General features: G+C 29.8%; 3 protein-coding genes and 1 non-coding gene across 6 annotated transcripts; all 4 read right to left on the bottom strand.

The window, feature by feature from the left end:
- Positions 1–332: 332 nt before the first annotated feature.
- Positions 333–6,603, bottom strand: LOC146541542 (clavesin-2-like). 3 transcript variants are annotated; one of them, XM_085188367.1, is made up of 8 exons: positions 6,488–6,603; positions 3,426–3,574; positions 3,193–3,349; positions 2,921–3,050; positions 2,610–2,741; positions 2,418–2,528; positions 1,886–1,991; positions 333–1,533 (listed from the first exon to the last, which is right to left on the bottom strand). In XM_085188367.1, the coding sequence occupies exons 2-8, from the start codon at positions 3,562–3,564 to the stop codon at positions 1,409–1,411; spliced, it is 900 nt and encodes a 299-aa protein (XP_085044493.1). In that variant the 5' UTR covers positions 3,565–3,574; positions 6,488–6,603; the 3' UTR covers positions 333–1,408. The 3 variants fall into 3 exon arrangements, with proteins under 3 accessions (XP_085044493.1, XP_085044485.1, XP_085044477.1); XM_085188359.1 differs by lacking the exon at positions 6,488–6,603 and adding an exon at positions 6,226–6,380; XM_085188351.1 differs by lacking the exon at positions 6,488–6,603 and adding an exon at positions 4,204–4,409.
- A 378-nt stretch (positions 6,604–6,981) lies between these two features.
- On the bottom strand, positions 6,982–12,823 carry LOC146541540 (retinol-binding protein pinta-like). Its single transcript, XM_085192054.1, has 7 exons — positions 12,598–12,823; positions 12,084–12,240; positions 11,735–11,864; positions 11,429–11,560; positions 11,035–11,145; positions 10,703–10,808; positions 6,982–7,268 (listed from the first exon to the last, which is right to left on the bottom strand). Exons 1-7 carry the CDS (start codon positions 12,734–12,736, stop codon positions 7,117–7,119), a joined length of 927 nt encoding a protein of 308 aa, XP_085048180.1. The 5' UTR covers positions 12,737–12,823; the 3' UTR covers positions 6,982–7,116.
- TRNAS-GCU (transfer RNA serine (anticodon GCU)) lies at positions 9,751–9,821 on the bottom strand. The gene has a single exon. It is a non-coding gene; the product is annotated as a tRNA-Ser (tRNA).
- Positions 12,824–13,731: 908 nt separating the features above from the next.
- Positions 13,732–15,780, bottom strand: LOC146541539 (retinol-binding protein pinta-like). Its single transcript, XM_085192066.1, has 7 exons — positions 15,562–15,780; positions 15,259–15,415; positions 15,039–15,168; positions 14,778–14,909; positions 14,566–14,676; positions 14,380–14,482; positions 13,732–13,932 (listed from the first exon to the last, which is right to left on the bottom strand). The coding sequence occupies exons 1-7, from the start codon at positions 15,698–15,700 to the stop codon at positions 13,781–13,783; spliced, it is 924 nt and encodes a 307-aa protein (XP_085048192.1). The 5' UTR covers positions 15,701–15,780; the 3' UTR covers positions 13,732–13,780.
- Between the last annotated feature and the right edge of the window lie 549 nt (positions 15,781–16,329).

The raw sequence follows: 16,329 nt of genomic DNA, 5'->3' as shown, positions 1-16,329 counted from the left end.
CCTCATATAAAAATCAACTAAGTAATTGCTCTAAAAATTCAATAGGATCACGTTGAAATACTCGTGTCTGTCGTCTTGAAATTAATTACTTGAATAACATGATACTACTATACTGTTCCCTACACAGGTAAAACTTCCGTGGCCCATACATACAAGTTTCAGAATTTTCTGACATGAGAGTTGAATTTAGGTATATCTAACATATATTATATCTAATCCAACATAGGTTTTGTGGGCTATTATTCGTAATCGTAAGCCATTGTATATATGTTATAGTCTTTATGTTTTTATTAAATTATATTTTTCTAAACATAAATAAAAATAAAGTGACCAAATCTTTAACAAAATTTATTTCACCTCCTTTCACTTACACAGTAACACATTATTTAAAGTAATATGTCATTCATAGCTAATGTTGATTATTAAATAATCTCCTTCAATTTAAAATTACAACTTTTTAGTATTATTATTAAATAGAAGAAAACTTAAAAGAAAGGGAAACGATAAATCAAACTTGATTTTTTTTTGTTTTAATTCAATAAAAAATATACCTATAAAACTTCTTTATTCTGACACAAATAAAAAGATTTTAATAACCAGACGACGCGAATGCATTAAGCATATGACAATTAGCTTTCACACAGTTCACATAAACTCCTCGTATATACTTAAAGTATAAAGTTTACTGTGTTATACATTTTACTAATTTAGCGTCCTAAAGCACACACCGTGATAAGGCTTGGCTAAACTTAAACTTAGTTTTCACTCATCATTAATGTTTTGTTTGCAGCGAAATTTTATGAGGAGACTAGCACCCCCTCCGCGACTTCGCCCAAGTGAACTACATGATTATTCATTTGATAAACAGAATTGACTGACTGTCAAATGTGTTGATGTCAATGAATAATTTAATTTACTCGATCAAAAATAGCCTTAAATGCTAAATTATAGATTTGGGTAAGGATTTGTAACATTATTTGTAAAATAACTGTAATGATTACATATTAGGCTGTTGTGGGAGGCCCAAGGAGGCTTTAGACCTTTATAGATCTACATAAATTATTAAAGAAACAACGTTTCATCATCATTCTGTCCTAATTATAAGGTTCATACAAATAAATTTATAGATATTATACTTTATTTTTTATTATATTGCTTATATCGTTCAAGCCTCGAAATATATATAATATTTACAACAATATTTATAATATATATAGTATTATTGAACTTAAAAAAAAAATGTAAATAATTTAATTTGATTTGATTTGGAATTTATCATTTCAAGAAACGATATTAAAAATCTTAAATTATACGCTATTTAAAGACGTCGTATAAAATTAAACAAGAATTTTTGTTTTGAGGAATGATACAATTGCAAATATTTTTCCTAAGGAGTGTCTGTCATATATTAATCTATTTCTAATTTCTCATCTGTACTAAATCGAGATAGAACTCTTTTAGATTCATCACTTCCATATTTAAGATCATCTTCATAAAATGAACTATAATCTCGCATTTTCGTCTTCCAATAATCTGTAACAAAAATAAAAAATACTTAAAACCTTGGATTATTGTTATAGTAGGTGTATATTTAGGTAAACATTGGCTAACTAATTTATCTTATTGGTAATAAATAGAATCTGTATATATTTTACCTAAATCTCATTTGCCTTAACTAGGTATGTAACTAAAAATAATTCAAGCTAAAATCGAGAATTATATTTAAGATTTTTTTTATACTCCCCTAAACCTTTAGGGACATGCATTACATAGAGGATTTAGTGAATATGTATGTAAAATGTGAAGATGAAATATATATGCTGTTACTGTATGTAGTTTGTTACATAAATTACAAATTTTAATAAAATATTTTATAACACAATACCTATACATCCTTGAATGCTCTCCCCCGTTCCACCATATTCTTCTGGCAAGACATCCTTAGAAACGTGTTCATATAATGACTCTATATTCTTTCCATGGACTATAATCTTAAATTTTTAAAAGATCGTGTTAAAGTTATATTAATTTGGATATGCTTATATTTTTTAAATGTATAGAAATTATATGTCGAAGCACTGGCTTTGTCAAATATCAGGTCTGACAGGAACTCAAATCTACAGCTTTTTTGTCTTTTGGTATATTTATGGCTAAACCTCAAAGAAGCTAGAAGCGAGAACCTAGTGTTAAGACACTCTGTACCTCACTATTACATTCTAGCACAGGTACAATTTAATATAATCTAGGTGTAGTAATAATTATGAGTTTTGAGCTTTGCCCCACGCCCATAATTTGATAAACTAAAGGTCAAGGCTTGGCTAAGGCTTCAGAAATGAGATTTTACTAGACAAACCTTGAAGCAACAGTGTTTCTATATTTTACATTATATGCATATTATTTATATACCAAAAACCTACTCTGTTCTTAACTTTTTCGTTCAGAAATGCTTTTCCAATATTAAAAAAAGTTCCAAAAAATGATGGAGTGTTAAGAAAGTGTACAGCTTTAATTCTTATCGGCACAGCTTCCTAAAAATACACAAAAATATAGATTTATTTTATTTTGTTTCCTTATATAATTATCGTTTATAGATAGACTTCATAAATCACCTGATTAGCAGAGATGAGATTTCGCAAATGTTTAATGGACGTTTGCGTGTAATGACCCAGCCTGGTACCGGCGAAGTCTATCACGCTGATTGTGCCTGCTACAACTAAATTATCGTCTTCCATGTAGCTAATCTGATAAAAATAATATTATTTGATTTATATAAAAGTATGGATATAAATGTGTTTCTGTGTTTTTGTCTATACTTTGTTAAGTACGTAAGATTCTTTTTTTTTAATAATAAAAAATCAATTTTCATGTTATTTTCAACCTTTACATATTTGTATGTATACGAATAATTTTAATGATTTACCTGTTGCTGGAGAGTCAGGACTGACATTAAATCTACTATAGCATAATCCTTTGGATCATATTGGCCGATCCTGTACAATAGGATGCGCGGACCATCAGGGCTCTGTGTTTTTCTTAGCATCAGTATTGCCCTGTAATTAAAAAAATATTGCTACGTTTATATTTAGCTTAACACAAAATATTAGTTACTTCCATAACATTTTCAACAAAACAATAATTTAAAAAAAAGGAATAAAGATGGAAAATTTAAACAAGTATAATATAAAGTCTTACCCCAAATTAAGTATATCGATAACCTTAGGTTCAAAATACTTAACACCATATAAGTATGGAGCTTTGCTTCTATAGGAGAAATAGAGATCTAGTTTCGATTTACTCTGATCTAAACGAAATTTACAACCGCGTATGAATGCTGCCAACCATTGGTCATCTAAAAAAATACAATAAATGCACTAACTTATTATTGTAAGCTAAATAGCTTATTGACTGAAACGCTAATATATTACCTGTTCTAGCTCTTAAATGAGGCTGCTTTTGTATCCATTGTTTTAAATGACGAATGTATTCTTCAAGCTTTTTGGGATCTTCATTTAATTCCAGCCTAGCCTTCTCCGCCAGAGCTGGAGTAAGCGGACGAACTGGCATCTCGCGAAATCTAAAAATATTTCAATAACGCTTTTAATACATCTCTTGATGATGTTGTGAAACTTTCAATAACGGTATTCGAGCAAATGTGAAAAGATCTAAGTGGAAGTACTTATATGATGCAGAAAGAGAACGGTAACTAAGTCAACAAAATGGTGTTGTTACGTTGAGTACTTGTTGAGGTACGAGTATAATATAAAAATGAAAACTAAAATAGTTATATTATCTGATAAGGAACTCATATGAACTTTATTTGTTGTAATATCTCATATTGTCTAATAATCTTTAATATTATTAAAAAAATAAAATATGTAGAAATATTACATTCATTTTTTACAGACATTTTTTCTTATATATCTATAAACAAATTATACGAGATAACGTAGAAATAGAATAAAATTAACATGCAGTTGTTTAAAATATTACATTTTGACGCGAAAAAGAATACGTCGTTTTTGTCGAAATTAGTCAATTCTTACTTACCTACTAGTGCGCTAACGTTAACATTTATTTACTAGGTTAACGTCGATGTTTAATTTTAATTAAGAATAAAAACAACACTTGTATTATATTATATGCAACTGCTAAACAAACTATAACAAAGTAACTAAAAATGTCAATTATCAATAATCAACCTACCGTCAATAAATTTTGGTTTCTATGAATCCTTGAGGACTTTTCTTTACACTTTTGAAAGTCAATATAATAATTAGCTGCGTGTTTGTTTTCAATTTATCAAATAATATTAAATTATCTTCATTTTATATCTAAGATGTTACATTGTTGCAAGCTAGCCTATACTTAACTTGTAGATGTACGTATGAATACAAATGACTGTCAAGAAACGTGTCTGATCCTTAGATTATATAAATATTCTTATCATAAAGACATATATACTCGTATTTGTACCTATTTTTTTCTTAAAAAGGGAAGTTTTCTTAAAATATAGAATGTTCTACTATAATAACAATGTCTAGAAAAAATATGTGTACTTAAACACAGATTTTGGTATAAGTGGTCTTCCAATATTTTAATTATTATTATTGTTAACTAATATTTGTAAGATTTATTTGTATACATTACGTATTGAGATTACTATATTAAAAAAATACCCTCTTAAAGAAAAAGTAAAACAAGTGATTGATGAATGCTTTATCATCTATATCTTAGAAATATTTTATTTTCTTTTTATATCATTATTTTCCATTTATATGTAAATTTAAATAAGGAAGCTTAAGTTAACTTTCCAAAAAAAATAACTTAATAATATTTTTGTAGGCCAACAACGTGGAAATAACATCAAAAGTGTTTATTATACTTTTGTTCGTATTGTTTTTTTTAATGTTTAATTAAAATGTCAGGTTAAATATGCAATTCTTTAAGATTACCTGATATTATAAAATATACAAACAGGTTGGATCAATTAAATTATCTTGCATGATAAATAAAAATAATTATTTTATTTGCTTGCATGTTTCCGTAATAATGGCGACCAAAGTTCATTTAATATTATTTACCAGTGGTAATTATATTTATTTTACAGAATTCATTCTCTATTTTCTATCACATAATTATCATAATTTATAAATTAGATAGGTAAATATGTCTAATTTAAGTAACCAATTTTAAACGCGTGTTGTCACTGTTGATATATACTAGCATGTGGCCGTAATAGCGGAGGGGCACAAGACTGCCACTGAAAATACCACGGTTGTGAGTTTGACTCCCACTGAATGAAGTATTTAACCTTTTTATTTATTTGCTCTGGTAACGAAGCAAAGCGCGGTATTGACTTATGCCACTCTACACGCAATGCTTCGAGAAGGCACAGATAAGTGGGAATGGGAAGTGTCTTCATGGTAATGAAATGAGTTCAGTTTGTTTACCCTGTTATACCCGGAATACAAGCTACAAAATATTGAAATTTTAGAAATGCTACTAAAAAGGCAATAGCATTAAAAATGTAAAAAAAATGTAAAATAAATTAATATGCCAATGAGGTTTTATTTCTACCTCTAATAAATTACAAATAACGAGCGCTGTATACTATTTACGTCTCTATATTATACGGTAGATGAATGTAATGTTGTTACATTAGTCGGTCACAAATTAAACGTTACATGTGTTAATAAAAATCTTCTTCAGCTTCACGCTGTATCCTGCACACACCAGGTAGGAAGAGGGAACCTAGTGTTAAGACACTCCGTTTCACATTTTCCAAAATATTATATAAATAATAATTGATTCCCTCGAGTGAGGGTCCCAGGGTGGTGAGAACCCACAACTATCGCGTTACAATCCAATTCTTGTGCCTTTGCGTCTCGGCGGGCTTGAGTATTTCAAATTTAGGTCAAAAAAATAGATAATAATTTACGTAAGTTTTTTATAAACGGCCTAAATTATTATCAATTTTTATTCAGACATAAATAAATCAAATATTAAAATAATATGTTTGCTATTTAAAATATAATTATTTTTAAATCTTTTTTTATACATTAAAACAAAAAATATATACTTTTTCAAATATAATATTTTTAAATAGCAAAATTTTTATAGTACCTTTACTAAATACAATTCCAATACGTTGACGAATTTAAAATTTATTGTCAAAGCGATATATTTCTACTGTATTATTAATTAAATATAAATAGGGGGACTTACTTAAATATTCTAATAAATCGAAACTGTCACTATACTCGTTTAAAAATATGTAAATATCACTCACAAGTCACACGTGAATTTACATATATACTTAATTAAATAGTAAAACAATTTAGTAAACGAGCATATGCTTGTCGCACTCTTACAAAACTATGATTAAAGATAGCCAGCTCTACATTCTATAAAATAGTGTTGTTATCTAAAAAAAATTCCTACGAATCATTTATTTAAAAAATATATTATTTGCACATTTTTTATGTACCATTTTTTTGTTGCAAAAAAGTAAATTGTCACAACCAACGAAATCAGAATATAAGAACTGAGAAAGTAAAACCGAGTGGCCTTTGTCGTTTGTTGTTATACCTACAAGCACATGCTTTACGCTATGGACCAGATGACCTTGATTTTAATTTTAATATGTACTTGAATACATTTGTATCGCGTTCAAATTGTACTTCAATAGCTATATATTATTCTTCGCTATTCTATTGATTAGATAAAGAAGTTTATTTAAAATGTAATTATCTAATATTAAATATATCACAATAACTAATTTAAAACTTTTAGTTTTATATTAAAATACAAGTTTCCCTGTTAGAAGAGTCTTCTACATTTTACGGACAGAATTGTATTAATATTAATTATATAATAAAATGCATTTAAATATAAACTAAGATTAGTAAAATAAGAAAATTGAGAACAATCTAATAATCGCAATCTTGTAAAATGCAACAAACGTAAAATAAAACACTATGAAATAAAAGAGAAGGTGATTTAATGTAAAAATACAAATACAAAATATACAATAATATATAGAATGAATTAGAATTCCAAAACATAAAAATATATGTCTACAATTAACAAGTGGCTTTATAAAATTGCCAAAAAGTATCAATCGAAGCTCAATTGCCGGAAGGATCCTTCAACTCCAAATAGAGTGTCCGCAGTCTTTGGTGATCCAGGGCGTTTTGCTTCATCTGTACCATATTTCGAGTCCTCCTCGATCCAGGAGCTGCAATGGTCTACTTTGTTTTTCCAATACTCTGTACAAAAAGTAATGCATTTTTATTTAGGAAATTTGATTAATGACGAAAAAACACACACATCATATACTAGCGGCCCGCCTGCGGCTTCGCCCGCGAGAACTACGTTATTATTAATTTCTGTCTCCCTGAGTACCTACGTCCTATAAATGACGTTCATGCAAAATTTGAGACTCCTAGCATTTAGTAACGAATGACAAAGACAAATGTCATTAGTAACGAAGTTTCATACAAACTTTCAACCCCAAAAACAAACCCTTAGGAGTCGAATATTGCAAACTCCCGTCTTAGCGAGCACCTATGTCCTATAAATAACTCCTATGCAAAATTTGAGATTCCTAGCACATTTAATTTCTGAGATTTCGTAATGAGTGAGTGACCTTTCGATTTTATAAATATAGATATTTTATTTTAATATAGTAAATCTTTGTTATATTTATTATATGTAGTTTTATATCGTCTACAGAATTTAAATCAAATTATTTTTCATCAAAATAATTTATCGTAAGCACTTTTGAATCATTTAACTTCGGCTCGAAAGGTAGTTCTGCTAAGAAGAGCCGGCAACAAACTCAACAGTTGCTTTTTTCGATATATTTTTTAGTTTTATTATATAACTAGCGACCCCCTTGCGGCTTCGCCCGCTTTTACTTCTGGATTATTCATATAATGTATGTTTGCAAAGCACTTAATATAATGTGAAAATTAATTAAACCCTAATGCAACCCGCATTTTCGTAGTTTCAATAAGGATTTTCCAATTGTTTTACACAGCAAGGATTTTTTAGTAGGTACCGTAATTTTAAATCTGTGCTACTAATCTTTTCAAGTACTTATTAAAATATATTTAAATGACTATTTTTAGATAGTTAAATGACTATTTTTAAACGGAAGAAATTATAAACAAAAGCTTACCTACTAATAACTACTACAAAAAATATGAAACCAAATATATCGCGCTGAAATAATACATTCAACTCTAATTATCCAATACGTGCAAACGCATCTAAATCTCCGTTGCTATAAAGGCAGGCGGGTTTTTTTTTTGCTTGTGGTTAATGCTGAAGAGGGTATTCTGTCCCTGATGAAAAGCAAGCACTACGTGGCTGCCTGTGAGGAAAATTAAATAGAATGCATCGGCCGGGAATCAAACACGGGCCGCCCGCGTGGCAGGTGAGCATTCTACCACTGAACCACCGATGCGTGTAAGGCAGGCGGGCGCGGCGGACGCATGGCGAGTGGCGAGCCGTTTCGCAGCAAGGATTTTTTGATATTGTAACAACTTCTAAAGTACTTATTAAAATGAAAAACAGTAAAGACAGTTTTGATCTACATTAAATGGCCAACGTAACTAATGTACTTATTTATATCCTGAGAGTAAGGGATAAGTGAAACTTGAGTAACATACAGCTGATGTGTCAACGGCGGGATGTGTCAACAATTAAATGCGTTGTTCTCTTAAACTATTCGCAATTTCGAAATTGTGTAAAAAGTAAATTTTATCTTCGTTTAACGTAGAAAATTAATAAAGTATTTTAAAGGATAAGGATTAATACCATTATGGAAAAATATCCCTCACAATAAAAAATATATTGAAATTATTATTTTTAGACAGAAATATGATCACTACACGTTATCCTTAAAAGATAAAAATATGCTCTCGGGGACTTTTTTGTAGATCTCATTGAGAGGAACAATACTCCAGTACATTTTTTTCATGTAGTACTTACCATTAAAGCAGCGCATGCGCGAAAGTGTCTCAGCGGGTAGGACTTTATTCATATTTTTCGTATTTATGTTAATTTACATAAGAATGTACAAATAATAAACTATATATAAACCTTCTACGAAAAATACTCGACCTAATGGTGAAAACCGCAATAAAATCCGTTGGGTGGTTTAGAAGAAGAAGAGTTAGAAACAACAGACAGACACGAAAAGCGACTTTGTTTTATAAGATACTAGCGACCCTCTTGCGGCTTCGCCCGCTTTAACTACTGGATTATTCATGTAATGTATGTTTGCAAAGCACTTAAGATAATGTGAAAATTAATTAAACCCTAATGCAACCCGCATTTTCGTAGTTTCAATAAGGATTTTCCAATTATTTTACACAGCAAGGATTTTTTAGTAGGTACCGTAATTTTAAATCTGTGCTACTAATCTTTTCAAGTACTTATTAAAATATATTTAAATGACTATTTTTAGATAGTTAAATGACTATTTTTAAACGGAAGAAATTATAAACAAAAACCTACCTACTAATAACTACTAAAAAAAATGTGAAACCAAATATATCGCGCTTAAATAATACATTCAACTCCTATTATCCAATACGTGCAAACGCATCTAACTAAATCTTCGTTGCTTTAGAGGCAGCCGGGTTTTTTTTTTTCGAGCTTGTGGTTAATGCTGAAAGGGGTATTCTGTCCCTGATGAAAAGCAAGCACGACGTGGCTGCCTGTGAGAAAAATTAAATAGAATGCATGGGCCGGGAATCGAACCTGGGCCGCCCGCGTAGCAGGCGAGCATTCTACCACTGAACCACCGATGCGTGTAAGGCAGGCGGGCGCGACGGACGCATGGCGAGTGGCGAGCCGTTTCGCAGCAAGGATTTTTTTGATATTGTAACAACTTCTAAAATACTTATTCAAATGAAAAACAGAAAAGACAGTTTTGATCTACATTAAATGGCCAACGTAACTAATATACTTATTTATATGTTGAGAGTAAGGGATAAGTGAAACTTGAGTAACATACAGCTGATGTGTCAACGGCGTGATGTGTCAACAATTAAATGCGTTTTTCTGTAAAACTATTCGCAATTTCGAAATATTGTAAAAAGCAAATTTTATCTTCGTTTAACGTAGAAAATTAATAAAGTATTTTAAAGGATAAGGATTAATACCATTATGGAAAAATATCCCTCACAATAAAAAATATATTGAAATTATTATTTTTAGACAGAAAAATGATCACTACACGTTATTCTTAAAAGATACGAATATGCTCTCGCGGACTTTTTTGTAGATCTTATTAAGAGGAACAATACTCCAGTACATTTTTTTCATGTAGTACTTACCATTAGAGCAGCGCATGCGCGAAAGTGTCTCGACGGGTAGGACTTTATACACATTTATCGTATTTATGTTAATTTACATAAGAATGTACAAATAATAAACTACTTATAAACCTTCTACGAAAAATACTCGACCTAATGGTGAAAACCGTATCAAAATCCGTTGGGTGGTTTAGAAGAAGAAGAGTTAGAAACAACAGACAGACACGAAAAGCGACTTTGTTTTATAAGATATAGGATAGGATACAATGATATATATCATTTATTTATGTTTAAAGGCAATAACTTGACATAGATAGTTGTAGTAACATCATTATAATTATGCTAATATTTCAATATCTTATTTTTCTTCTTACCAATCATTTCATTGACAGTTCCACCGTTGCCACCATATTCCACAGGCAGTTCTTCTTTACAAATACTTTGGTACATTTCCTCATAATTTTTATTGTGAACATAGAGCTAAAATATAAATGTGAGCAATTTACAAAATGAATGCTTATTTAATGAAAAATCATCTGAAAATTTTATTAGCAGGCGCTTCGGAAAATGATTTTTGTTCTCTTTTTACGCTATTGTTGAACAGATAGAGACAATCAAGGTCAACCTTTGCAGGCTAATGTTTTATTATTACCCTAAGTAAGCATAATTAATAATTTTAATTGTGTGTGTGTGTGTGTGTACTTACCCTATTTCTGTTCTTCTCGTTGAGCAAAAGCTTCATAGCGTTAAAGATTGTTTCGAATCCAGGTGGAGTGTTTATATAATGAGTTCCTTTCATGCGCATCGGTGAAGCATCCTGTAATAAAAAAAAATATTGTAACCACAGCGAAACTAACGCCTCCCGTAATGTAGTACCTAGTAATAAGCTAACATCATTATTTTATTTACTTCTTACAATATTATAACTTATAATATTTGAATAAAATCCAAAAATAATGAATTAAGGGATTGATAAGATAATTATTATTACACCAGCAACAACGTAGTATTATTATGAATAATAATTAATAAATTATATCACTATTATATTATTATTATTTGCAAATTAGATAAAATAGAGAATCTTTTAAAAATATTACCTGTGAAAGGACTGCCATTCTTTTCATAACAGCAGGAGTCATTTGTAGGTAATGCGCGACGGTGACTCCTTCTAGATCCAGTATGGTCCGCATACCAGATACGATAAAATTGTCATCTTCTTTCATTAAAATCTAAAATATTTAATTAAAGATTTAATTAACGACTATATGTTTTGTATTTGATCGGATTGTAACTATAATGCATCATCAACATCTTTTTATTGCAATAAATTATATAAAATAGTTTAATATTTTAAATATTTTTCAGTGTTGTTACAAAAAATATTTTATAATAGCAACACTTACTCGTTGTATCAATATAGATACGGAGAATATGTCATTAATCTTATATTTATTAGGATCATAGACACCGGGTCGGATGATTGCTACGCGAGGTGCATCAGGTGTAGCGGATTTCGGTAATACGAAATAAACTCTGAAAATTGTTAAGACGAAAGAAAAAATCAATTATACACATCTTTAATCCTAAAAAAATTCTTGGATATTTACTATTTGTTTATATTGCAGAATTTTTTATTTTGTTAATAGATTGACCAATTTTTTAACAAAATAAAATCAATAAATGAGGCAAAGTGGGGAAAGGAGTGTCTTCACATACCTATCTGATAAAAAATAGTTTAATAAAGAAAATTACCCCATATTCATAATCTCCTTTGACACCGGATTGCTAGGCTTAGCACTGAATAGTTCTGGAGCTAAGCCTCGCATAGAGTAATATAAATCTAGCTTCTCCTTTGTTCTTTCGAGACTGTATTTGCAGCCACGTAAAAATCCTACTATCCACTGGTCATCTGAAATATATGAAATTACTTTAATTAAAAAATAATATATATGATAATATATTTTATAATCGTTTATTTTGTATTTACACGCAATTTAATGACGCTTAAATGAAAATCATTTGTGACAATTACAGATACAATTACAGACCAGGGACTTGTTGCTAATACCTAACACCATTCTCACTTGTCTCACTGGACCAGAGAAACTTCTAGTAAGAATATTTTATTTACAATTGAATATTCACCCAAAGTAAGTACTACTAGATTCTTAACTCACGTATATCTCGTGATATGTGTGAAGATATATCTTTTCTGTTTTATATATATACCACCACTATATCCTCACAATATAAATAGCATTATAACCTGATCTGGCCCGTAGGTGCGGCTGCTTTGCCAACCAGTCCTTAATGTGTTGCACATCGCTCGCAATCCTTTGAGGATCTTCATTCAGCTCCGCCCGAGCTTTCGCCTCCAACTCAGGACACAAAGGTCGAATTTGCATTGTCTCTTTGTAAAAAAATTAAAAAACCGTTGTCGTATCCAAGCGTACTTTTTCACTAATCTAATGTTCAATCCACGTAATGTAATTAATTATCTTCGATTTTATTTATCACTTCTGTACTTATTATAAAACTGATAAATAATATATCATGTTTACTTTGCGATTATTTAAAGGTTTCACAAAGTTAAATATTTATATGCTAAGATAGATATAATTTATAAAAATGTAATATGTAAATATACGAAATACTTTGTTTAAAATATGTAAGTTCTGTAAAATGTTTTATCATACATATGAAGAGAAGAATTACGTAAAAAATACGCCATATATTATGCCTATGTATAAATGTATCTTTGTAAACAGTCAAGGAACACAAGACTGAACATCGTCGTTGAGATTAACTACCTAAAAAGAACTATATTAAATAGGAATATATAAATCCAGCTTTTTTTGTATTTATGTAGGAAATAACCGGAACCTTTATAGGAGTCTGCCCGTGTGTCCAGACCATTTATTAGACCATTTTAACTAAAATAAAGGAAAAAATCCGAAAAGTGGTAATTTACAGGTTTTCATAGAAAAAATCATTCCAAACTTATATTTGTAGTTAATTTTAAACAAAATGAGTGCATACGTCTGTGAATTTAAGTTATTCATATAAACCCTGCTATAGGCAGATGGCACCTAGTGTTAAGCCCAACTTTCTGTTAAATTCAAGGCATTCTTAAGTTGCGGACCTCAACGCCACGCTTTGCCTTGTTGCCAGAATGAAGAAAAGAAAATATAATTAAATAATAATTAATTTCCCCAACAGGGAACCGAACTCACAAGCGTCACACTTACTATAAGTGTCATGGCTTCATGACATGTAATACCATTAAGTTTATCTATTTTTTGATATTGAAACTTGTAAATAGATATGCTATCATAAAAAGTTCATACATAAATAAAGCATTTTTTATTTATTTTATTGAGTATTTGATGAAATTAAAATATAGTTATTTATAATATTTAATACATAATTTACAATTTGTATAAAAAATACTAATCAAAATCCAGTTGTCTGAAGGACCCTTCTACTCCGAATAAGGTTTCAGCCGTTTTTGGTTGACCCGGTCGTTTTGATTCATCACTGCCATATTTTTCGTCTTCCTCCAGCCAAGAATTGTATTCGTTTTTCTTAGAAATCCAATAATCTGTGTAAATAAATAGTAATTCTATAGTTTTCATGTATAAGTAGTTGTGCCCAGGATTATGTCCCCGCGGGAAAGTAATATTGAAGAATGCGGTTAAATTATGATTTGTCCCCTATTTCCTAGAGCTATTATAGATTTATTGTTTGTCAAAACATAGTTTTCGCCCGTTTACAAGCATTGAAAACTATATAACGTCTTTACGTTGAAAACTAAAATTTGTCTACTAATGTCTGCTTTAATTTGATGTACCTTTTTTATTTATTAGACCTTTTGAAATAACTAAAAAAATAAAAAACACTTATAGGAAATTTCCCAAAATATGATAGTGGAAATTGTATTTAAAACATTGGTTAAGCAGTTTCTGAGATTAGCGGGCACAAAACAAACAGCCAGAAACATAATTATATTCATGCTTCATGTTTCAGGTATACAAAATTATAAATTTACCTGTTATTTCTTTAGTAGACACACTATCGCCACCATATTCTTGTGGTAATATTGCTTTAGGTACACATTTATATAGGTCCTCATTATTTTTGCACACAAATATCTGCAATACGTTTAAATTGTCTTTTAATACAACATGTAATAATAATATTTATATGCTATTATTATTCATCATAATAAACTTACTCTATTTCTATTCTTTTCATTTAAAAAACTTTTAATTGTGCTTAAGAGTTTCTCAAAAGCTCCAGGGGCATTTGCGAAATAGACTCCTTTCATACGTATTGGTGCAGCATCCTACAAAAAATATTCCAGGCTTAGCAGAAGTGGAGAAAAATGGTATTTGTTGAAAAAAATATGAATTAGGAACACGAGGTGAAATAATAAAGAAAATTTACCTGTGAATGAACAGTCATTCTCTTCAATAGCCTTGGAGTCATTTGCAGGAGATGGCCGATTGTAACGTCTTTTAAATCGACAATCCATTGTATTCCCGCTATTATCATTGTATCATCTTCATTTAATAACATCTGAAAATAATATTTTTAATAGCCAAGTATTAGGCAAGATAAAAGTATATTTAAAATTAAGTATATTAAAAATCATTAAATATATATATGATATAGGTAATATGTTATTAAAAATAAAATTTACTGCACCGTTTGAATAACCCCCGCGACAGAGAAGAAATCACTCATAGACATTTTTTCAGCATTAAAAGTACCAGGTCGTATAATTGCTGTTCGTGGAGAATCAGGGGCCGCAGTTTTTGGCAAAATAATGTAGGCACTAAATAAGGGACAATTATATGAAAAAAAGTTTTTAATTAAAAAATTAACACAGTTACGTTTTAAAATTGTAAAAAAATTATATACTCACCCCAAACTTAAAAATTCATCGAGAATAGGATTATTATATTTTATACTGTACAGCTCCGGTGCAAGAGTGCGCAGCGAGTAATATAAATCTATTTTTTCCTTTGTTCTTTCAAGACTATACTTACAGCCCCTTAAAAATGAAACTAACCACTGGTCATCTGAAAAAATCATAAAAATTTTACTCCTTTTTTATTAAGTATCTATAACCATATATCAAATAACCATATATTTTTTAACCGACGAGTTTATCTTGTAACCATTGGCTATTTATACATGTACAGGTATTTAAATAAGAATAACGCACCCGATCTGACCCTCAAGTGTGGCTGCTTCGATATCCAGTCCTTAATATGCTGTAAATCACTAGCAATTCTCTTTGGATCTTCATTTAACTCTTTTCGAGCTTTTTCTTGTAACTCAGGAGACAAAGGTCGTATCGTCATTTTTATAAAAATGGAAAAAAGAATAAAATAAAAGTACGAACTACTTGTTTCGCAGAGCAAGCGATACTGCCCTTAGCATCCATTTAAAGCAAGGCAAAGAACGCTTATCTATGATTACTTACATATCTGATTATTCCTGATAACTGTAACAATATTCAGTATTTTTTTAGGATTTTCAGGTGTTTTTTAATAAATTATATAATTTAACAGATATTGGTTGCTATTTATATACCTAATATTATAATGTTGATAGTAATTTTCTCTTTAAAAATAGATTATAGTATCAAGAGATGTTTTTTGAGTATTACTCAGACGAATGTTTTATATTAAATTGACATATGGTAAGTGGTAACATTATATCTTCGTTACATCAATGTTTTAAATAAAAAAGTAACATTAACAGGTTAGTTAAGCAACCACAAAATGGTGTCGGCGGCGCGCTGTCTGCTATGGAGTAAAGTAAATAAACTATGGCCCACACCGCAGCCCCAAAACCAAAATAATTCTACTTTAAAATAATTTCGTTACGATCTTATATCAAACGAAACAGCAGTGGAATTTATTTATACGATTTGTTTTACAGAGACATAAATCAAATTTAACAGCTTCCACCTTCTTTTTCGAAACAT

Source organism: Heliconius melpomene, chromosome 1, assembly GCF_056956725.1.
Source record: "Heliconius melpomene rosina isolate 202511_hmr_F chromosome 1, ASM5695672v1, whole genome shotgun sequence".
Taxonomy (NCBI): Eukaryota; Metazoa; Arthropoda; class Insecta; order Lepidoptera; family Nymphalidae; genus Heliconius; species Heliconius melpomene.
Note: the sequence above shows the minus strand (reverse complement) of the source record. Positions and strands in the feature narration are given on the sequence as shown.